Source organism: Perissodus microlepis, chromosome 19, assembly GCF_051167445.1.
Source record: "Perissodus microlepis isolate ML-2025 ecotype Zambia chromosome 19, ASM5116744v1, whole genome shotgun sequence".
NCBI lineage: Eukaryota > Metazoa > Chordata > Actinopteri > Cichliformes > Cichlidae > Perissodus > Perissodus microlepis.
In genome coordinates, this window is record NC_140479.1 from 7,053,558 (window position 1) to 7,076,649 (window position 23,092).

Below are 23,092 nucleotides of genomic sequence, written 5' to 3' on the forward strand. Positions count from 1 at the left end.
CCTACCGCCTACTGGTGATGGGCAGAGGGGCCGATGGCGCGATATGGCAGCCTCGCTTCTGCTCCAGGGCAGCTGTGGCTACAACTGTAGCTGCCTCCACCAGTGTGTGAATGTGAGAGTGAATGAATAGTGGAATTGTAAAGCGCTTTGGGTGCCTTGAAAAGCGCTATATAAATGCAATCCATTATTATTATTATTATTAATGTTATTGGTGTAACGATTGATGGTGAGGATGATGATGAGGATGATGATGAAGCTGTATCATCAGGCAGGTTTCAAGTCGTGGACGCGGTTCAGAAGCAGATGGGTTGAAGCCGAAATGTGGACTACATGTATGAATTTCTTTAATAGAGAATAAAAATGCTGTGATGATAAAGTCTGCGGCCGGTGCCTGTCGAGGCCAATGATGGATTTGGGAGCTGCGGGCAGATTTTAGGTTTTCATCAGTAACGTGAAGTTTGGTTGGTTTTTGTATTTTTCCGTCTTCTGATTGGGCAGATTTTAGAGGTATCGTGAAAACAAAGGGTCAGATTAACTTAAACCTCAGCGGTTTGAATTAAAATGAAGGAAAACTTCAAGACCCAAGTGGGATTTTATTTTCTGTGATTTAGTAGAGAAAAGTGATGAAGGTCAGCTGCAGAAGAGGAGGAGGAGGCAGCCAGCAGGGAGCGGCAGTGAGCTGAACACAAGGGCGTGAGGGCAGCTTCTTCTTTTCCTTTTATTAAAACAGAGTCCAAACTGCTTCTTCATCCTCTCATCTGAACTTGCACACTCATGGACACCTCCTCTTCACCTCTGATCTTCATCACATTAGATTTCAGCTCCTTCAGCCTCTCGCTGATCAATAATCTGACGCAAGCTGCTCACAGAGTTCTCTCGTGTTTAAGAGCTCCAGATGTTTACAACAGCTGTGGAGGTGAAGCAGGAGCACAGAGGGAGCATCTGGTTCAAGTCAGGACGTGTTTGAGTTCAAAGGTTACTGAGGACGTATGAAGGAGGCAGTGAAGGTGTTACTACTGTGAACCACACGTAGAGGTCACCTGGATCCTGCAGCTCAGGTCGCATGAAGAACCTGAAGTTTAACAAAGGTGATGACTTACCTGCACATGGTCAAAACACTACGAATCCTGTAAATGTGAAAGCATGTCCAGAAATAAAGCTCTGAAAGTTCATAACATTTAAACATACCACCAAATTTAGACATTAAACAGGAAGTAGAGGTGTTACTTTATTCTGCTGGGAGACGCACCTTCCTCCATAAGACTAGAAAGTTGGAAATCTTTTGTGAAACACCCCCTCAACTCGGGTTTCCCACTTGGAAAGTTGGAGCAGCCCCACAGGAAGTAGAGGTTAGAACTTGGAACCTGTACGTCCACTGGTGTTTGAGACTCATTAAATAAGCTACAAGCGACTTCTTCAGTCCCTTTGATGAGGGATGCGACTGTTTTTCCCACTGAAAACAGTCCAGATGAGCAGAATCTCCTTTCTAGGATTTCCTTACCTGAATCATTGAGTGTGCATCAAGCAAAAAAATTGAATTGTTTTTCTGGAACACGCTAACTCATGAGTGATGTCACTTCGACATCCGAGTTCTGGAATGCGGGAAAAGGCAAAAGCAGATGACAACCATCTGGTTGTTCAGAGGTTTCAGAAGATGAAGATGATTTTGAGGCCCGTTTCTGTTCCTGTGTGTGTGGTAGGAAGCCCTCCATCACATCATCAGCCTGGGGCGTCACACTGCGCTGGTGGCGTCTTACTTCCTGTGTCTTTGGCGTGTCAGGATGCGGCGATATCCTCTGTTTTGCGTTTGTTGCTTTACAAGCTCTTTGGTCTTTAGTTGGTCCCCTGAGCTGTATCAGTAACAGTAGTTTTCCATAAATCATTTGTCGATGAATTCAGCAGCTTGTAATGTGGAGCGCCACCTGCAGGTAGGAAGTGTTTTTACACACTGTCAAAATAAAAGCTCTGCTCAAAGTAGGAATCACAATTTTGATCTAAACAAGACAAATGTTATAAAATGCCAGCGTGAGCACACACACACAGACACACAGATGTACGCACACACAGAAACACACAAGTGCTCGTACACACACACACACACACACACACAGACACACACACACAGAGACAGACACACACAGACACTCCTGCACAGAGAGCAGCAGCTACTTCAGCCTGTTCAAACAAACCAGAGTCTGCAGCCCACCCATCTAACAACAATAAAACTGAGTGTGTGTGTGTGTGTGTGTGTCCGTGGACCACCCACTCTGCAGATTAAACACTGTTCACACGACTGTCTCCTCCCTCTTGCTCTTCATTCCCTCTCAGCCACACTCAGCCTTTGTCTTCCTCTTCTCTCAATAAATTAAATCTACTGACCATAGTGTGTGTGTCTGTGTGTGTGTCTGCGTGTGTGCGTGTCTGTCTCTGTGTGTGTGTGTGTGTGTGCGTGTCTGTCTCTGTGTGTGTGTGTGTGTGTGTGTGTGCGTGTCTGTCTCTGTGTGTGTGCGTGTGTGTGTGTCTGTCTCTGTGTGTGCTGGGGTCAGCAGATCGTACAGCTGGACCTGGAGTCATCTTCAGGTGATGATAAATGTGTGTGAAGATAATTTCAGTTTGAGTCACATAAAAGTGGTTCATCGCTGTCAACTTAAATATGAAAACATTAAAAATATTTAAATTACATCACTTCTTGAGTAGAAGTGGCCTTTTTAACCCTGTGTGCTATAATCAATAATCAATTACCAGCTTCTTGCTGCACTCATAGTGTTGCAGCTTCCAAGATGAAGGACAGGAAACAGCCAATATAACAGCCAAATAATGAGCATTTACTGATCAGCGCTTAGAGGCCGGAGACTAAAAATCAAAGACAAGAAAACAGGAAGTAAACGGGGGCTATGTAGCTCAAGCAAGAAATTGCCTGAATTAAAAGTGCAGAATAATTAAAATAGTGCGACTGGAGTGAAACATGGATTGTGTTTGTAGGAGAAGCAGATGTTACGCCTGTCGCGGTCAGAGGAAACGGACGCCTGGACCAGATTAACCAAATAAATCTGAGACATTTGCTCCGTTTCTTCCTGAACTGAGAACGAGTGACTGCTATCAGCTGTCCTGTAACAGGAAACAGATCAGGGCGCAGGTGTGCTACCTGCATGCTGTGGACTGTGATTTTACTCAGAACAAAAAGACCTTCAGTTTACTGTGAAAGGCAGTACCTGTCTTAAGAATAATTTTCATGAAAAACATGATCAGGTCACATGACCATGAGGTATTTTCTCTGGTTATTGATCAGTCGATTTCCTCTCTGATCGACAGGAGCGATTTTGTCTCACTTTTATTGATCGCTCGTTTGTTGAAGAGCAGCAGGTTTCCTGCTGATCGATTGATCTCGGAGTGTGTTTGGCTTCATGTTTACTCTGCACGCGTGTGCGTGAGCGTTCCCAGCTCGCCGTGTGTCTCCTCGGCTTAATGTCCGTATCTAAATTCATGTGCGGTGTGGCGGCAGTGTGGTGTCGGCGGGCCGGATCACAGGCGGATTGTGTTGGATTTGAGCTGAAGCCTCTTTAATCATCGTAACACCGTCATTAATATTCATGCAGTCAGCTGGAGCAGCCGACACTCAGCGCTCCAAACTTTCTGCACAAAATGTATTAAAAACAGCTTAAAAAATTAATGGACTTGAGTTTATATTACATGAAGAAAAAGGGGGGAGGCGGGGGGAGGCGTGTCCCCCCTCTTCGCCTCATTGGTTAATGTAGATTGGCGCTCTGATTGGCTTTTGCTTTTTCCCTTTTTTCTGCAGATTTTCCATCTTTGACGAGACTTCAAAGCGAGCGCGAGGCATGAACGGTCATTTAGAAGGATTTAAGCACATTATCACATCTGTAATTGTACATGAATAATAAGGAGAGCCGGCGGCTCAATTAGCTCTGAGTCCACAAGGAGATCAGAGAGGGGGAGGATGGGGGAGGACGGCAGGAAATGAGAAAAGTTTCAAAGTGAACAAATTATTCAGAAATAACTGAAATTTAGCTGCTTCACACTCAGGAGCAGATAATCGTCCTCCTTACTGATCGGGCCACTCACAGATCTGCAGGAGCAAACATACAAAAGAAAAAAGTGTCAGAAAAATGTTTAAAAGGCAACTAAAAGCAGGCAAAACCAGGAAACTCTCCGGGAAAAGTTTCAGGCTCAAAGGAAGTAACCTGATGTCCTCGACCCCTGGAGAAGATTACAGTCCTCCACCCGAGAAGCTCACAGTGAGAGCTGTGCAGACAGTAGTGGTGTTGGTCAGAGGTCACGAAGGGCCCGATCAGCACCCATCAGAGGGGAAAGCTTCAGTCCCTTCTTGGTTCTGCTGTAAGTCTGATCAGTCTGCAGAGGCTCACAGAAAGAACATCCTGCCACCATCCTCCCGCTCTGCTTCTTGCTTCTCCTTGTTCCCAGTACGGGGTCGTGGATGGGTCAGGTGGTCCGTGAGAGGTCTGTGGGCGAGAAAGAGAGGGCAAGGGACATGACAGAGAGAGAGGGTGAGGGACATGACGGGGAGAGAGAGAGAGGGTGAGGGACATGACGGGGAGAGAGAGAGAGGGTGAGGGACATGACAGAGAGAGAGAGAGAGGGTGAGGGACATGACAGAGAGGGTGAGGGACATGACAGAGAGAGAGGGTGAGGGACATGACAGAGAGAGAGGGTGAGGGACATGACAGACGGGGAGAGAGGGAGAGAGAGGGTGACGGACATGGCAGATGGAGAGAGAGGGAGAGGGACATGGCAGAGAGAGAGGGTGAGGGACATGACAGACGGAGGGAGAGGGTGAGGGACATGACAGAGAGGGAGAGGATGAGGGACATGATAGAGAGAGAGAAGGTGAGGGACATGACAGGCGGGGAGAGAGAGAGAGAGAGTGAGGGACATGACAGAGAGAGAGAGTGAGGGACATGACAGGCGGGGAGAGAGAGAGAGGGTGAGGGACATGACAGGCGGGGAGAGAGAGAGAGAGGGTGAGGGACATGACAGAGAGAGAGAGAGCGGGTGAGGGACATGACAGACGGAGAAAGAGAGAGAGGGTGAGGGACATGACAGAGAGAGAGAGAGGGACATGATGTTAATGTGTGTTTACAGCTGTGAGTAATTCATTAGACGGCGTTCGCACAGTCGGGTGTTCGCACAGGCGGGTGTTCGCACAGTCGGGTGTTCGCACAGTCGGGTGTTCGCACAGTCGGGTGATCGCACAGGCGGGTGATCGCACAGTCGGGTGATCGCACAGTCGGGTGATCGCACAGTCGGGTGATCGCAGTCAGGTGATCGCACAGGCGGGTGATCGCAGTCGGGTGATCGCACAGGCGGGTAATCGCACAGGCGGGTGTTCGCGCAGGCGGGTGTTCGCACAGGCGGGTGATCGCACAGGCGGGTCTTTGGTGTCTGTCTGCTTTAGCTCTCGCTTCCTTTTTGTCCAGCTAATCCCAGAGTGAACGTGGAGCTGCGACAGCGTCTTCCTGCACTTATCAGAACCCAGCTCATCAGCTCCAACGGGTGAGTGCAGTACCTGTCAGGCTATGGTTGAGGGTGGAGGTAATGTTGGAGGTTAGCTGCAGCTGAATGTTTAGTTTCACCAACAGCCGATTATCTACCTCCATCTCCTCCAATCCCAGCATCCTCCTCTGTCACTCCAGCCCTCTGGATGTCCTCCTCCAACATCCACGATCCTCGTGAACCTCTGAGCTCTTCCTCTGCTTCTCCTCTCTGCAGCTCCACCTTCATCCTCCACATTAATCCTCCACCATCTCGGCCTCTCTGTCTTTGAGCTGTCCCTGTGACGACTCATTGATCATGTCCGTATCGCGCACGCTGCTGCTGTTTAGAGGTCAGCGAAAGTCACCTCATGTTGTTTCTGATGTTCACAGATCAGAGATCAGCCTGAGCCCCGACCTGAACTACGACCACCACACCTGGCCTCGAGGTAACATCCACCCCCATCATAGGTACAGTTTTACCTCAGATACGTTGTTAAGTGTTTGTTTTACACTTTTCATGCATTTTGAACTGGAGTGTGATGAATGCGGGCTTCACAGTGTGTTATTGATGGGAGGGTTAGAGCCAACATGAAGTCCCGTCACGCTCTGGGTTAATTCGTATTTAAAGACGTGAGGCAGACGCTGCTGAATGTCGGACCAACAAACTGATCATGATCACGGGGCTCTTTGGTTCCTGAACTCTTTGATCAGGAAATGTAAAATATTCACCTGCAAGTGACCTCTTACCTGTCTGTCAGTTCCACAGCACCTGCAGGAGCCGCCGACCTCCTGCTCCCCTCCACCTCCATCCTACAGAAGGTCCGCCTCTCCTTTGTCACCTCCGCCCTGCAGGAAGTCTGTGTCCCGGCTATCCTCCAGTCGCCCGGGAGGTGCAGGAGAGATGGAAGTGGACCTTTCGACCAGCAGAGGTCTTTCTCCTCGGGCAAAGAGCTGTGGAGATACTGCAGATGAAGGTGGCGCACCCGGAGATCCTGCTAGCCCCTCCCTCGGCAGACACCTGGTGACCGCTGTGGACAGGTGAGTGGGAGCAGTGCCGACGATGAGATGTTAGAGTGGGCCCTGCTCTGAAGAGAGTCTGGTGGAAAAGTTTCAGGTTTTTAGCGCTGGAGTTGTGAGAAGTTGTTCAGATGTATCCGAGCTATAGATTATTACACGTTTCAGTAATAACGTGGCCGATATTGGAGCCTCCATGCTGCCGTATTCTCGGTGCTTTTTGAACGGATTAATGTGATATGTTTAGAGCCCCCACACAGTGAGCTTTATTAAAAAGTTTATTGCTTTTCATTAAACTTCCTCTGCTTTCTTTAGATTCTGTAATTTTTCCTGCTTCTTTTGTCTTTTGATGCATTTTGAAATAAATTTGTGGAGCACTTTGAGTTGCATCACTGTTTGAAATGTGAGCTATTAAATTTAGATTTGATTTGATTAGTGGGAGCAAGACCAAAATAGAAAGATAGTAAAAGCAGCGGCTTGATTAGAAGCAGCTGATGTTATAAAGTCAGAAACAGTCAATTACAGAAGACACAGTGAGCCACACTCAGCGTCTTATTTACCCGCTTTATTACGAAGCCACGACGCAGCCTGACCTTTAAGGTAATATGAGAGAATTAGAGGCGAACATCAGCCGCTGCTTATTAAACCTGCTGCTGCTGCAGCGCGCAGCCTCACATCTGATAAAGTGAGGCCGCGACCTCCCGTTAAAACACCTGACCTCACTACACACAGGTGAAACACTAATGAAACGCTGAGCCCTGACCAATGAGAGCCTCGCAGAGTGGCGAGCAGCTGCTGAGGAACTTCCGACCATGAGATTGGTAAAAGCCGCTCGGTTTAACGCGCTCCTCGGTGTCGGACAACCAAAAGTTTTGAGATAAACCAAAAGATCTCCAGGTGATGAGCCGATGGTGCACAGATGTACCTGCTCACATGCAGCCCACCGATCCATCGAGAGCAACGTCGAGTCAGCACTAAGCGTGCTTAAAGTGAGATGGCGTGCCTTCTAGACCGTGTGTGGTCTCTGTGGATGAACGTGACGGCTCAGGTGGAGCTCAGCATCCATCCGCAGGAGATCTGCTTTATTACAAACCTGAAGGAGGAGGACAGACGCATTATTTACCCGCCCGCTGTTACTGCACTCACCGTCACTGCGACGGACGCACCGCTCCAGAGGAAGTGGGAACAGGAAACGAAGCAGATCTCTCCGCAGAGCGTCTCATCTTCTCTGAGCTGCTGCAGTCTCTAATCGACACAGAGACGACTTGCTCATACGCTCCTGCCGCTGGCCTGGCCGCAGTGACAAAATCCACTCAATCTCACTGAACCAAAACTGCAGCGAGGCGCCGCCGCCGTCAGTTTTGGATGTACACCGCTGCAGGCGCAGCGAGGACACGCTGCCAATAAATGTGTAACACTTCTCTGTTTTTAGTTAATGTTCTCACAGTGTGGAACATACTAGCTTACCTTCAGAGCAGCACATTTAAAACATGTTAACGAGTCCCGTTACAGATATTTTAATATGGTGTGCAACAGCAGGCACCTGAGAGTGATGTTTCAGAGCGCTGTGTGCGCCGCTGAGGCTTTCAGTCGTCCAACGCCACACGCTGGAGGGGACACCGTTAACACAGGCACACAGAAACGTACGCTGAGATTAACAGCAGTACAGAAAGCTAAACTGTGTGTGTTTTGTGTGTAGATGAGTTTGGTAAACTCGTGTCTTTAAAGAGAAACAAACATCTCCGGGACCTGCAGCTCTTTAATCTGTGATTGGTTGTCATTGATGACATCATCTCTGTGCTGCAGCTCTGCATCAGCCCGGCCTCCGAGCGCCGACCGAGACAAAAACATCTCGCTGTTACTGAAGGAGCTCGACGCCCTGAGACAGGTCAACAACAAGGTACATACACACACAGGTGTTCCCAACCCCTTACATTATTACTGACTGGGTCTGAACCTCACTCACTGGAGGTTTTTTGCTAAAGTGCACCCTGGGAGTTGTAGTCACCTCATATGTTTGGTATCCAGCAGCAGCAGAAGGTGTTTGTGTGTTTGTGTTTCAGCTGCAGCAGCAGCTGGTTCAGAAGGAGAAGGAGCTGCATAGGAGGGAGGTGGAGGAGGAGCTTAGGGAGAAACGGAGGGAGGCCCGAGACTGGGAGAGACCTGCAGGTGAGGAGGGAGAGTGTCACAGTTTACTCTCCTCTTAATCAGATCGGATCCAAACTCGACTTCTTAAATATTTGAATATTTTCCATGCACACTCTCTCACACACACACGACTGCATGCGCTAATTAAAACAACAGCAATGGTAATGAGATGACAGTTAACGTGGCAGCTGTTAGTTTAACAGAACAGTGTGTTTGTGTGTGTTTAACCAGCAATCACACTCACGTGTGATGTTGATTTAACTGAGCTGAGTGTGTCATCTGGTAGGATCATCACAGTAACACAGCGCTCCCTCCACCACAGATCACAATAGAAACTTTTTGTTTGGTCATTTTTTCATCAGCGCCCTCTGTGACCGTTAAGTGAAATCGTCACACACAGTCCGGCCGCCTGTCTGTTGTATGTTCTGCATGTCATGTATGTTTTCAGCAGCTGAAAGAACTGCGTGTGTGCTTCACACCTGAGTAACAGCTAACAGAGCAAAGCTCACCTGGAGGCTATGAAGCTCCCAGGGTCAGGCGCATGCAGTGTGGCAGGTCTACAGCCGCTCTGGTGATGGTGTAGTCCCATCATTCCCAGTAAAGAGATGGAATATAAAAATACAGAGAGAGAAGGATCAGGTGGGACCTGACCTGTCCAGAGTAAAAAGCTTCCCACCCAGAAAACTGGTGCACTTTAATAACCAGCAGAGTCTCCACTTTAATTTTCTGTGCACCGAGTCTCAGAAGTACTGTGGTCATCTCTGTGTTATTACCCCTGAACACACACATGGCGTGGTAATCATGAGCTCTGCTCTCATTGGTCCATCAATCTGGAGAGACACTGAAAAAAGATTCTGCTTTTACTGAAATTTATCCTCAAACTATCCTCCTCCTTGTCTCCTCAGCGGTGTTGGAGGAGGTGCTGGCAGCTCAGAAGGACAGAGATCAGGCTGTGATGTCACGACTCCTGCTGGCCAATGAGGAGAGAGACGAGGCTTTGCTTCGTTTGCATCGACTACAGCAGGCGGCTGAGTAAGTTTCATCATTTCCTGTCAGTTGATTGAAGTTCGTTATCACCTGAGAAGAATTTAAAGCAGCTTTAAAGTTAAAGGGACAACAGTAGAACCCCGTGGACTAACAGTAGAACTCTAACTCTAATCTAATTCTGAGTTTCAACTGTTGAACACTGAGGCCCGACAATAAAACCCTAAAGGACTGACAGTAGAACTCTTAGGGCCAACAGTAGACCAATAGTAGAACCCTGTAGAACTACAGTACAACTCTTGAGAACTAAGAGCAGAACCCTGTGGACGGCGTGACACCCTGGCTGAAGCCACGTGTGTGGATAAGAGGCCTCCACCTCGGGTGGTGCTGAAGCGGATGTGTCGGGATGTTTGGGGCGCTGGAGGCAGACAGAGTTCTGGCTGTTCTGATCACAGCGATCAATAACGCGGAGGTTCTGTAATGATTAATAAGAGGAACCGTGGATGTTGCGAGGTTTGTGTCGGCTCTGTTTGTTGCATAAACAGAGCGGCTGTCGTCTCCTCTGAGGAGAATCTGTTTGTTCTTTTATTTACATGTGAAACATGTTTGCTGTGCTGACAGAGGAGCAACCTGCTGCTCCTCCTCCTCCTCATTATGCACCTCCTCAGTCCTGTTAAGGGCTGTGAAATGAGCTCTCGTCGTCTTGGAGGAGCAGCCAAATAGAGCAGAAAATCTAATTAGAGATAATATCCCCCCTCATCCTGCTCCCCCGTCCTCCCTCGCCCCCCACCTCCTCCCCCCCAGGATGAGAGGGTAATTGATATTGGAGGCCACAATCCTTTTTATGAGGGACAGAATATGGAGGAGCATGTTCCATCTGTCAGGACTCAGGGTGTGTGTGTGTGTGTGTGTGTGCATGAATAATGTGATTATGGTGCAGTCAAACAGAAATGGGCTTCGGCTGAGGCCTTGGACGGCGCTCAGCGACCTGACCGCCGCCTGATCGATTTGACGTGAAACAGGCGCGGTCCCTGAACCTGTGGATGAAGATGGACGCCGGGTCCTGACCCTCAGGTCCGAAGCAGGCCTCTCTCAGACGTCTGGGACGTTTCTCAGAAATATTCTGTGAAGTGATAAATTCTCTTTCTCATCTGATCCTACTAATGGCGGCGGCGGCGGGGTGTTTCTGTCGAGGCGAGCTGTGTGGGAGTGTTAATGACGGGGAGCGAGCCGAGCCGGGCTGAGCCGGGCTCGATGGGCTGTAAGCAGGGTGTTAGAGGAGCTTTATTGGAGGCGGCCGGTCTTTCATTACCTGCTGCTCCCCGCGGAACAAGCGGCTCGGCCACCTTATTACAGTTTATTACAGAAAACAGCAGCCGGCTAAATGAAAGAGCTTCCCAGGAGGAGAGCGCGGATCAGCTAGTTACCAGCTGCACGTCCACCGTCAGGCTGAGAGCGAGCACGAAGCTCCGCCCAACCCACGCCCTCGCAGCCTCACAACGAAGACAGCAGATTTCAGGTGGGCTTTGGGGAACGAGGACCAAATTACTGCCCAGCTGCAGGAGCTCGGGTCATCTCACAGGCTGCGGCGGCTTTAATTTGGTCAGCGGCGGGAAAACACGGGGGCCGCCAGCCTTACAGGGCCCGATTACAGGCCGCTTCAGCCCCCTCAGCTGCTCCTCACACGCTGTTTTATTTAAGACTCACTGCACAGAAATGAACTCGGGACTACCTGAACACCGAAATCACATTTCATAAAGAGAGGCAGAGAAAAGGAAATATTGTGTTTCAGAGATGGAGGCAGAGCGCCCTGAAACCTTTCCGTGTTCAGAGAGCCAGAAACATCCAGCTTCAGGAGGCTTACATCCAGGGTCCGCTGAACTCTGGCCCCGAGAACCCTGCAGGAGCATTGAGCTCTGCCGGTTCTCATCAGTCCGGCTGTCACAATAAAACTTTGGATCTTGTGGCTTCTCCACCAACGCTGCCCTGTCCTGCAGGGTCAGATTTCCAGTTTAGGGACCAAAAGCTACAAACTAAACAAATGTAGAAGGCGATCATTAACTCGTTAACCAAATAAGTAACCACGTGTTACATTAAAACTACTCGTTAAGGTTTAGGGTGGTGGCTTGGATAAACACGCCCTCGAACCCTGATGAAGTTAGTCAGCTGAGCGACTCAGGTGGTCTTCTGAGGATGAACAAGTGTGTTCAGGATCATCTGCAGCTGTTTCCAGATGTTCCGTGTTCTGGGACAGCGTTGTTGTCCTGCCGTCTCCTCCACTTTAGTCCAACCAGCCTTCCTGTGGTTCTGTCTCTCCACCCGTTACCTGAGAGGATGGGCACTCTTTGCTCCTCCTGCTCCACCCGTTAGTTTCACGGTTGCTGTATGACGGCGAGTTTAGAGACGTGAACTTTTCTCATCATGATAGAAACCAGCGAGCTCTGACTCGACTCTAATGGCAGCCAGAGAGACCAAAACACTGATGCTCAGGTTTTTTCTCTTAAACTAAAATTAAATCTGCTGAAAATGTTGGGCTCACCTGTTCAAAGGAGCTCAGGGCTTCACCTGCCGCTGAGACCGTGAGCGCCGCTTAGTCTAACATGTGTCCATCTGTGTGTTGTCAGGTCAGAGTGCTTCCACCTGGACGATGGCAATCAGGTAAACGCTGGCGGCGTGTTGATGACCGCAGGTTCTCGTGGTTGTCTGAGGTTCTGATCGGTTTCCTTCCGTGTGCGTTTTAGGATGTGGATGAGCTCCTGCGGCACATCTGTGACGCCGACTCCGTCCAGGAAATCGAGCAGTTCGGCTCAGTTCTGGTCCAGCGTCTTTGGTTGGCACGGCAACGGCGAAGTGACATCACAGCTCAGGAGATGAAGGCCGTGATGGAGGAGAGGGACGGCTCTACCGCCAAGGTGAGTCTGTTTACCTGTGTGCTCCAAGAGAGTGGGCGAACACCTGTGTTTGTCATCCGTTCACAAAAGAGACGCACCGATCAGATTTATTGATCAGAGGTGAAGGTCTGGCAGCTCACAGACGATTTCTCAGCATCGACTCCTCCGCTGCGAGTGGACACAAGCAGACGTAAAGTAAGACTCTGTTAGCACGGGTGTGTTCTTACAGGTGTGTCACAGACCAGAGTGGAGTTACAGCGTCCGGGATTCCTTCCCTCTGCTCAATCCGACCTGAACGTTTTATACGATTCGAGCTGCTGAAATAAACCATGTGACCACAACAGAGTCAGCCAACGCAGGATTTTAATGACTCGGGCCAGACTGGACCCAGTTCTGGTTTGGCAGGTCATCCAGACTGACGTGATGATCCTGAGTGCACCGTGAGGGTCTTCATGAGAAATCCCCGGTTATTAATAAGAACTCTTAAGAGCAGTCATGTGACCCTGTAGGGTCTCCTCCCTGTGCCATAAATCTGGGTGGTCATGTGACAAACGCGAGCTGCAGGTTTCTCTACGTCATCATGTTCTGACAGCAGGGTTGCTAAGTGGCGTGTTTAACCCGGTCGCCCGGGTTACGGTGCTCAGACCTCAAATATTTGAGTTTGAATGTGAACGAGAATATTTAGAATGCGGTGAAAACAGAGACACAAATATTGACAGCAGACTGAGACGAGCCGACACGCCATTTGCTGAACACCTGCTGTTTACTCACCTGTGTGTGTGTGTGTGTGTGTGTGTGTGTGTGTTTGTGTGTGTGTGTGTGTGTGTGTGCGCACGCTTGGGATTGGCTTACAGACCAGCTCTGATGGACACACTGATATTAAAATGAGCCACACAGGTAGACTGCAGGTGTGTTCCCTCCCCACACTACACACTCCTGCTCACACCTGGGTGACATCTCCTCTCCTCCTGGTGTGGAGGTTAACATCAGGCAACAGTTGGACAGAGTCACACTCCCTGTCCCTTTGTGTATTTATATCCTTGTGGTCCCCTAAGGCAGCGGTCCCCAACCCCCGGGCCTCGGACCGGTACCGGTCCGTGAGTCGTTTGATACCAGGCCGCGAGAGTTGAGGCTCAGGTGTGAAATGTATGGTTTTCAGGGTTTTTATCGGTTTTCAGCGTTATTTGTTATCGTTTTTATCGTTTACTCGGTTTTCCTGGGTCTTTTCACGTGTGTTATGAATAAATTTTCTTTTTTTCGGTACCGGTACTAGTTTTATTTTGTTGTATTTATCCGCGACACCTTAAAGGCCGGTCCGTGAAAATATTGTCGGGCATAAACCGGTCCGTGGCGCAAAAAAGGTTGGAGACCGCTGCTCTAAGGTATGGTAATCTTCCAATTTTTGGTCCCCACAAAGATGTTAATACCCGTACACACACACACACACTGCCTTACACACACATTCATCAACTAGTGATAATTTTTTGTCACGTTTCCTGATTGGCTGCTTCAGCCATCATTGTGTACAGTCTTCTGAAGTCATGGTGGCCAAATGGGGGAACATTGTTTTACAGGCGATCTCTGCTGTTATTGACATTGACCAAGCAGTCCCAATGGGGGCGGGGTCTTTAAACGATCGTTCTCGTGATGTCGGAGCAAGCACAGAAACTCAGAGCATCTCTGTAAATGTTTGTATTTTCTCACTGTGACCTTTGAACCTGGCTTTGACGGTGAACCGCCTGTGCGTAGGTGATGTTGGATCACATTCAGAGGCTTTCCTTCAGATTTGCCAGTTTGAGTCAGACTTGGTAAATAATCAATCAGAACAGCTGATTGGGGGCTGATTACGGGCCTCTGAGTTTGGACTTTTACTTTGAAAAGGTGTTCCTGCGGTCTCTGGCTGTGATTATTATCGGCGCTCAGTTCACAGAGTTTATTACAGGACCCACAGAGAATTATTACCCACAATGCACCCAGACTCATAAACCGGTCTCTGTGGGGGGGGGGGGGGGGGGTGACAGAGAGAGAGCGGGGCAATCCAAGGGGGGCTCGGAAAGCAGGATTGGCGCTGCCAGCATGCCGCGCGCGGGTGGTGGGCTCAGAAGCTCCACCCCCCTCCTGATTTGCTCGCAGATCTGAAAAACCTTTATCTGTTCATCTGACAGACTGTGGTCACCATGGGAACAGGCCTGCAGCAGCACAGCTGAGCTCTAGTAACCATGGCAACTGCCGTCAGGAAAGCAGAGGAGTGATGAGACCTGATGAAGACGGAAGGAAGTGGCAAATTTTGGAGTAGAAGAAGGAAGGTGTCCGTACTAACAGGATCCAGAACTCTGCACCTGTTCAGGTGTTCAGCACTCAGCAACAATAGGAGCACAGCTTCACCTGACGGGGCAGTAACTTTTACAGTCTCCAGGTGTCACTTGTGTCACTGGCTCTGCTCATACTTGCTGTCAACACGACGATATACTGAGTCACCTGAGGTCTGATTGCTGATGTCAGCGCGGTGATGACACGTTAAATGCTCTTCTTTGAATCTTTTACACATGTGAACAGGCTGGGTCAGAGCACCTAGTGGACATTAGTGGAACTGCAGGTCCTGGCGTCTCCCTGCACATCTCCATGTTTTCCCTCTCCTGGCTGCTCTGCACTCACAGTGTTTATGATCTCCTTCAAACCTTCACCTCTGCTGGCTCCGCCCCATGCGGCCTCGCATCTTAAACCTCTCACACCTCCACTCTGCCTCCATTAACCCCCCCCCCAAACTCGCCACCGTATCAGCATCACTTCAGCATCACCTGGGCTACTGCCGCTAACCCCCAACAATATCAGTGCTCCGCCATCTTTTAACACCCCGCCCCTCTGCGTTAACACCACCCCTCCACAGTAACACCTTAATCCCGCCCTCGTTCTGCTGCTGCGCCGCGGTGAAATATGTTTCAAATGCCGCTGTAATCCTTGCAGGAGAAGAAGAAGAGAGTGCACTCCACGCTGGAGGATCACCCCAAACCCCCCCCCTTCCCGCCACCGCTCCCTCGCTCCCTCTTCTCATCTCTCAGGGATTATCTCCCCCTGCAGCCAAGGCTTCTGGGAAATATTAGAAAAGAGGGAGGGTAAAGGAGGAGAGAGTTGTCCCTGAGCGCGCTCAGTCAGTGTGTGCTCCACTCCCTCTCAGAGGGAAGCTGCAGCTTCTTATTGAGCTAATATCAGGTAATTACAACATTATTAGAACATTATTACAGCATTATTAAAGCTCAGCCGGCGCTGCCATACACTGAGGCGGTGTGATTTCCACAGGCAGACCTTCGTTCCTCACTTACTGACAGAAACAGCTGGAGACAGCTGTGCCCGACGGATTACACCCAAACGCAACAAATCTGAGTTTAACTGGCTGATTTTACTTCAGTGTAATAGAAACAATGATGATGGTCATCCTGATGGTCGTTGTGATGGTGATGATTGTGATGGTGATGATTGTGATGGTGATGATGGTGATGATTGTGATGATTGTGATGGTCATGGTGGTGATGATGATGGTGGTTGTGATGGTGACGATTGTGATGGTGACGATTGTGATGGTGATGATGGTGATGATTGTGATGGTCATGGTGGTGATGATGATGGTGGTTGTGATGGTCATGGTGGTGATGATGATGGTGGTTGTGATGGTGACGATTGTGATTGTCATGGTGGTTGTGATGTGATTGTGATGATTGTGATGGTGATGATTGTGATGGTCATGGTGGTGATGATGATGGTGGTTGTGATGGTCATGGGTGGTGATGATGATGGTGGTTGTGATGGTGACGATTGTGATGGTCATGGTGGTGATGATGATGGTGGTTGTGATGGTGACGATTGTGATTGTCATGGTGGTTGTGATGGTGATGATTGTGATGGTCATAGTGGTGATGATGATGGTGGTTGTGATGGTGACGATTGTGATTGTCATGGTGGTGATGATGATGGTGGTTGTGATGGTCATGGGTGGTGATGATGATGGTGGTTGTGATGGTGACGATTGTGATGGTCATGGTGGTGATGATGATGGTGGTTGTGATGGTGACGATTGTGATTGTCATGGTGGTTGTGATTGTGATGATTGTGATAGTCATAGTGGTGATGATGATGGTGGTTGTGATGGTGACGATTGTGATGGTCATGGTGGTGATGATGATGGTGGTTGTGATGGTCATGGTGGTGATGATGATGGTGGTTGTGATGGTCATGGTGGTGATGATGATAGTGGTTGTGATGGTGACGATTGTGATTGTCATGGTGGTTGTGATGGTGATGTGATGGTGATGATTGTGATGGTCATAGTGGTGATGATGATGGTGGTTGTGATGGTGACGATTGTGATTGTCATGGTGGTTGTGATGTGATTGTGATGGTGATGATTGTGATTGTTATGGTGGTTGTGATGGTGATGTGATTGTGATGATTGTGATTGTCATGTTGTTTGTGATTGTGATGATTGTGATGGTCGTGATGGTGATGTGATTGTGATGATAATGATGGTGACGATTGTGATTGTCATGTTGTTTGTGATGATTGTGATGGTCATGATTGTGATGGTGATGTGATTGTGATGATAATGATGGTGACGATTGTGATTGTGATGATAATGATGGTGACGATTGTGATTATCATGTTGTTTCGATGGTGATGTGATTGTGATGGTCGTGATTGTGATGGTGATGTGATTGTGATGATAATGATGGTGACGATTGTGATTGTCATGTTGTTTGTGATTGTGACGATTGTGATGGTCGTGATTGTGATGGTGATGTGATTGTGATGATAATGATGGTGATGTGATTGTGATGATAATGATGGTGACGATTGTGATTGTCATGTTGTTTGTGATGGTGATGTGATTGTGATGGTCGTGATTGTGATGGTGATGTGATTGTGATGATTGTGATGGTGATGATTGTGATTGTCATGTTGTTTGTGATGGTGATGTGATTGTGATGATAATGATGGTGATGGCAGTGATGATGGTGATGATTGTGATGGTGATGTGATTGTGATGGTCATGGTGGTTGTGATGGTGATGGTGTTTGTGATGATTGTGATGTCATGGTGGTTGTCATGGTGATGTGATTGTGATGGTGACGATTGTGATTGTCATGGTGGTTGTGATGGTGATGTGATTGTGATGATTGTGATGGTCATGGTGGTTGTGATGATGATGGTGGTTGTGATTGTGATGATTGTGATGTCATGGTGGTTGTGATGGTGATGTCATTGTGATGGTGATGATGGTGATGGTCATGGTCATGATGATGATGGTTGTGATGGTCATGATGGTGATGGTGGTGATGATGGTGATGATTGTGATGGTGATGTGATTGTGATGATTGTGATGGTCATGGTGGTGATGATGATGGTGGTTGAATGGTTGTTACGCCCTTAGTCTAGGCGTGTAGAGAAGCACATAAGGTTGAGAGAAGGAGGAGAGAGAAGCAAGAACCCGCCCAAACAGCCGAAACCAGCTATATGTGAAAAAGGTGATTTTATTCAATGCCAGGAAGCGTAGCTCCAGGGTGAACCCAGGCCAAAATAATAAACAAAACCAACTAAGTCCCGCCAGAGAAAACTAACTAAACCCTAAGAAAGAAACAAAACAAACAAATGACAATACTATCCCTCGCTTCCTAGCCCAGAAATATGAGAAAACATGTTAACTTGTTATTTTCTGTTATATCGCGAGTAGGGATGGGTATTGATAAGATTTTCACGATTTCGATTCTGTTTAACGATTCGATTCTTTATCGATTCTCTTATCGATTCTTTTTTTTAAAAAAAAGGAGAACATTAAGGTCGATTAGCTTAGAACTTTGTTTTATATCTTCTCTTTGAACAAGATAGAAATTTAGGAGTAACATGGCCTTACAAACCCAGCAGTGAGATCTTAAGAGATCCACAGCCTACGGCTCTTCAATGGGGTGTCACAGGGTCCCCAGGAAAAAAAATTGTAAATGTAAAATAATAAAAATAAATATTCTTCTGTAGCAATAACAAAGTATAACGTAAATTATTCTGTAGCAATTACACAAGAATATCCAGTAATGTCCCTGCCTACAATTAAACACATTCACTTACCGAAAATCGGGGCATCTGCTGTGGCAAATGGGTGCAAGCCTTTGACCACAAACTTAGTCACTGCTCTGAGACGTCTATCCTGGCCTGAAAGGAGACGCTACCGGTAGACTGCAGCGAGAACTGCCAGCATCTGAGCCAGCCAGACTCTGTCTCTCTCATCATGGTCACCTAAATGCACAGTAATGGCAGGTTTTGTAATAAGGCAGATCGCGCTAACATAATATGCACTGTTAGTTGATTATTTACCTGCCGCATTAACGGGAGAGGACGTGCAAACGTTACCGCTGCTGCTGGGTTGAGATTCATGAGTCCGGAGCGGAATTAAAAACACGACATTCATTTAAGGTCATCGCGTGTTTTGTGAGCAAATGCTTTTGCATATTCATAGTGTTTCCTCCCTTAAATGAAATATCTACTTTGCAAGTATTGCAAGTTGCCCTGTTGTCATCCGTTCTCAAAAAGTATAACCAAACTTTTGAGCGTTTGAGCCACCATGTTTCCTGCCAGGTAAATGACGCTCCGCAACGTGGTGACGTCATTCGGGGCGACTGGAATCGATAAGGGAATCGTTTGCAAAAATGGCAAACAATTCCAAGGAATTGAAACAGTGGGAACCGGTTCTCAACAAGAACTGGTTTTCGATACCCATCCCTAATCGCGAGAGTACTGTTACCCGCGAAGTGTTGTTGTTGTTTGTATGTAAAATGGCGGAACGAATAAAGCGCTGGGAATGAGAGTACGACGTTGTGTCTTTTGAGTTAACATTGGTAGCAGAAGATGGTTTCCAATTACAAAGTACCACCAAAGCTTGATGAAGCCAGGCCATACGAGTGCTGGAAGAATGAAGTCAATATCTGGAGACGAGTTACGGAGCTGGATAAAAAGAAACAGGCGCTCGCGGTGGCGCTGGGGCTCGAGGGAAGAGCCAGAGAAACGGCCATGGAGATACCCGCGGAAGATTTGGACAAAGATGACTTGAAAAACTTGACACGGTGTTTCAGAGAGAAGAGAAAGACCGCGCTTATGAAGCCTACTCGTGTTTTGACTCCATTGCAAAGAACCACAGCGTGTCCATGGCAGACTACATTATAGACTTTGAACAGCGTTATAACCGGATGAAAAAGTACAACATGACGCTGCCTGACGCTGTGCTAGCATTTAAGCTTCTAGATACAGCTTGTCTTGATGAGGAAAGTCGACAGCTTGCACTGACAGCGTGCACGGACTTAACGTTTGCGTCTATGAAGTCTGCACTGAAACGGATTTTCAGAGGGAAAGTAACCGGAGTTTTCAGCGGAATTCAACTGAACCAAGATGCAGTTTTCCTTACGGAACAAAGAGGTCCCAAATACAAACGAAACAACGGTACTTCGTCGCGGAGTGGACAGCGACAACCACTACAAGGTACCAACCCACTTGACAAGTTTGGCAAGCGAACAAGATGTGCTATTTGTCAGAGCACTTACCACTGGGCGAAAGACTGTCCTCATCGTAATGGTGACCAAGTAAAGCTAACTGAAGATGGGAAAGTGGAGGAGTGTAACATTACTTTGTACACTAAAGCCTCAATGACAGACTCTGAAATCTTGCTGACTGAGGCACTGGGGTCAGCCATTATTGATACTGCATGTACACGTACAGTTTGTGGTCAGAAGTGGCTAGATAGTTACATGCGTGACCTGCCCGCGAAGTGTTGTTGTTGTTTGTATGTAAAATGGCGGAACGAATAAAGCGCTGGGAATGAGAGTACAACATCGTGTCTTTTGAGTTAACAAAACAGTTCAAAAGAAAAGGCAGCTCACCCCTTCAGCAGCTCACCCCTTCAGCAGCTCACCCCTTCAGCCTATGCATAAGTATAAACTCAGTGCTTATGCATAAGCACTGAGTTTATACCCGCAGGTGGCGGCTCTCACAGAGCACGTATACACAGATACAAAGTAACCCAAAAAGTTGGAAACCAGGTCCAGGTCCGCGTCTGCTGTCAAAGCTGCTCGCTTGCTCGCTTGCTTCTCTCTCCCTCCTGGCAGCTGTCAGAGCGGCTTTTTGAACGCAGTCACCACGGTCCAATCAGCAGCTCTCTGCTCTTCATTAGGGGAAGGACCTGCAGAGAGACACAGTAAAGAGAAACACAGCAGCTCACACAGACTTTTTATGGCCACGGGTCGTAACAATGGTGATGATTGTGATGGTCATGGTGGTTGTGATGGTAATGTGATTGTAACCGTGGTGATATCCTGTGGCTGTGACATCAGCGTGCAATGCATTTGAATGTTGTTGCAGTCCTGAGGGAATTTAAACACTTTGGTAAAGGCCTTATTTTCTCTCCATGAGCTCCACGCCTGACTCATTGAGTGGTAAAAGTCACAGGTGAAACCCGTCTGTGATTCTGTTTAACGCCTGCAACTGGAGGCGGAGTTTCAGGCATCTGTCTCGCCTGCTTCCTCTCACCTGTTTCCTGATTTTCTGACACCAGAATCTTACATAACCGTGACGACCAATCAGAGCTGCTCTGACAGCTGCGGCCTAAGGTTGGCCTAAGTGCTGACCTCTGACCTCTGTGACCCCTAAGGCTTCTGTCCTAAAACGCCTGCAGGCAGCATTCAGGGCTGAAAAACTCCACCATCAGTCAGACAGAAGCTGAGGTGTTCAGCTCGAATGATCACGTGTTTTCAGCGTGTCAGTGGATCAATATATGAGGAAACTGTAAAAACATGATTCTACACTTTGGACTGCTGAAAGAGCCGAGTGCCCACAGCTCAGCTCACTGATTAGGATCAATTGCTGAATGACTGATTATAGATATGAGTTAAAATGTGTGTTTGCAGATTGATCCGATCAGATCAATAACTGCCGATTAACTCTGTCCCTGTCTGCGTGCAGTGGAAACGCCTGGAACAAGAGAGAGAGCAGCAGGCAAGCGAGGTAAACACACACACACACCCCTGGTCAATATATGGATGTTTGCCTACAATAACACTATTTTTAACACTTCGGTACCAATAGCTCTTAAAGTATTCTTTTTTCTAGCTCCTTTCACACTAAAAGTGACAAAGTGTGAAGCAAGGAAAGACACATCATCAAAGTTCATCAGTCAGAATAAACTAGGTCATTGATTTTTTTAAATTTAATCAGAGAAATTACATTTTTAAGTTGAGCAGTTATATATTTTTTAGGAGGTGAATCAGTCCTTTACAAACATGGAAACGTTGGGTTTTAGTTTCATTGATTAAAGCTTGTTGTTTGTTGATGTGAGGTTTCTGTTTCAGTCGAGTCTCGGTAGAATCTGTTGCTCTGCCTGCGTCTGTTTTCTTCTTCTGATTAAATTTTGTTATTAATGTAGCGCCATCGTTTTTCCTGCTGAAGCCCGTTAATTAGGCTGAGGGCTCTGTGGGGATTAGAGCCTGGAGAGCTTTTTAATTTCACACACAAACTCAGCAGCTGCCGGCAAATTAACGCCAGGCGGCCAGAGAGCCGCCGCAGCCGACACCAGAAACCAGACGTTACAACGCACGCAAAACGTTTCCACGCAGACGTACACGTTAACACAGCATTGACATTCACAGCCGTCCTCTGCACACTTGACCTCTGGGCTTCCATCCGTGAACCCGGATCGACTCAGAGGAGACCTTGGATAAATCCAGGCCGCTTTCCATCACTCTGATTGATTATCGATTACTGATCTTTGACGGCTCCGTCTGTCAGGTCTGTGCAGTCAAAAAAGTAAAACCAATATCAGTGATCCTGAAGTATTTGAGTAAAGTACTCAGTTACTTCCACAGTCAGTACAGTTACAGTGTGGATGTTGAAGGTCAATGGAAGAGGAGGAGCGTTTCATTTACTCCTCGCCGCGCTCCTCCTTCTGATAATTAAAGTTTCCTCTCGTCCTCACCTCCACATCCTGAGCCCCCCCCCTGCCCGACACACACACTCCTCATGTTAAAGGTCAAAGTAGTTCCTTTCATATACCCCCCTTCCCTCCTCCTCCTCCTCACCCCGTGCCTCTGTCACCTCCACCTCCACCTCCTGTCCTGTTGCTCCTCCATGCTAATTAAAGACAGCTCCCCTCTTTGGTGGTAAAGGTTCGGGCGGGCTCCTTTTATTACCTCCTCCCCTGTCCTCCCTCTTCGGTTGACCTTAACTCGTCGTGTTAAAGGTCGGCGCGGCGTCGTTCCCGCCTGCTCCTCACATCATTTGGAAATTATTCTGATTAATAAGTCGGGCGGCTCTTTTGAAGCGTCTCCTCCGGCCCGGCTGGAGAAGACACATATTGACTCTCCGGGTTTGGTTCCTCTTTTGATGTCTCGCTTTAAACTCCCAGACCTCGAGGGCTTCGATTAGCATAGGGGAGTAGGTCGGGATCAGGCTGCGGCTGACTTCCACACAGTCTGACCAAAGACACAGCCCGACGCAAAAGCGTGACGCAGCGGCCCG

General features: G+C 48.1%; 1 protein-coding gene and 2 long non-coding RNA genes across 5 annotated transcripts in view; 1 reads left to right on the top strand and 2 right to left on the bottom strand.

Moving 5' to 3' along the window:
- mipol1 (mirror-image polydactyly 1) overlaps positions 1–23,092 on the top strand; it is a 47,645-nt gene that overhangs the window by 7,358 nt on the left and 17,195 nt on the right. For all 3 annotated transcript variants that reach the window (XM_084914052.1, XM_084914051.1, XM_084914053.1), the window contains 9 exons: positions 5,457–5,532; positions 5,904–5,959; positions 6,272–6,551; positions 8,334–8,427; positions 8,591–8,696; positions 9,581–9,707; positions 12,284–12,317; positions 12,401–12,571; positions 21,542–21,583. In XM_084914052.1, the coding sequence (XP_084770178.1) occupies positions 5,457–5,532; positions 5,904–5,959; positions 6,272–6,551; positions 8,334–8,427; positions 8,591–8,696; positions 9,581–9,707; positions 12,284–12,317; positions 12,401–12,571; positions 21,542–21,583 (986 nt within the window). The remainder of the gene's footprint in view (positions 1–5,456; positions 5,533–5,903; positions 5,960–6,271; positions 6,552–8,333; positions 8,428–8,590; positions 8,697–9,580; positions 9,708–12,283; positions 12,318–12,400; positions 12,572–21,541; positions 21,584–23,092) is intronic.
- Positions 3,769–6,351, bottom strand: LOC146365287 (uncharacterized). Its single transcript, XR_014798530.1, has 3 exons — positions 6,261–6,351; positions 4,203–4,481; positions 3,769–4,087 (listed from the first exon to the last, which is right to left on the bottom strand). It is a non-coding gene; the product is annotated as an uncharacterized LOC146365287 (long non-coding RNA).
- LOC146365288 (uncharacterized) lies at positions 6,523–12,431 on the bottom strand. Its single transcript, XR_014798531.1, has 5 exons — positions 12,199–12,431; positions 9,185–9,752; positions 8,536–8,690; positions 7,453–7,620; positions 6,523–6,609 (listed from the first exon to the last, which is right to left on the bottom strand). It is a non-coding gene; the product is annotated as an uncharacterized LOC146365288 (long non-coding RNA).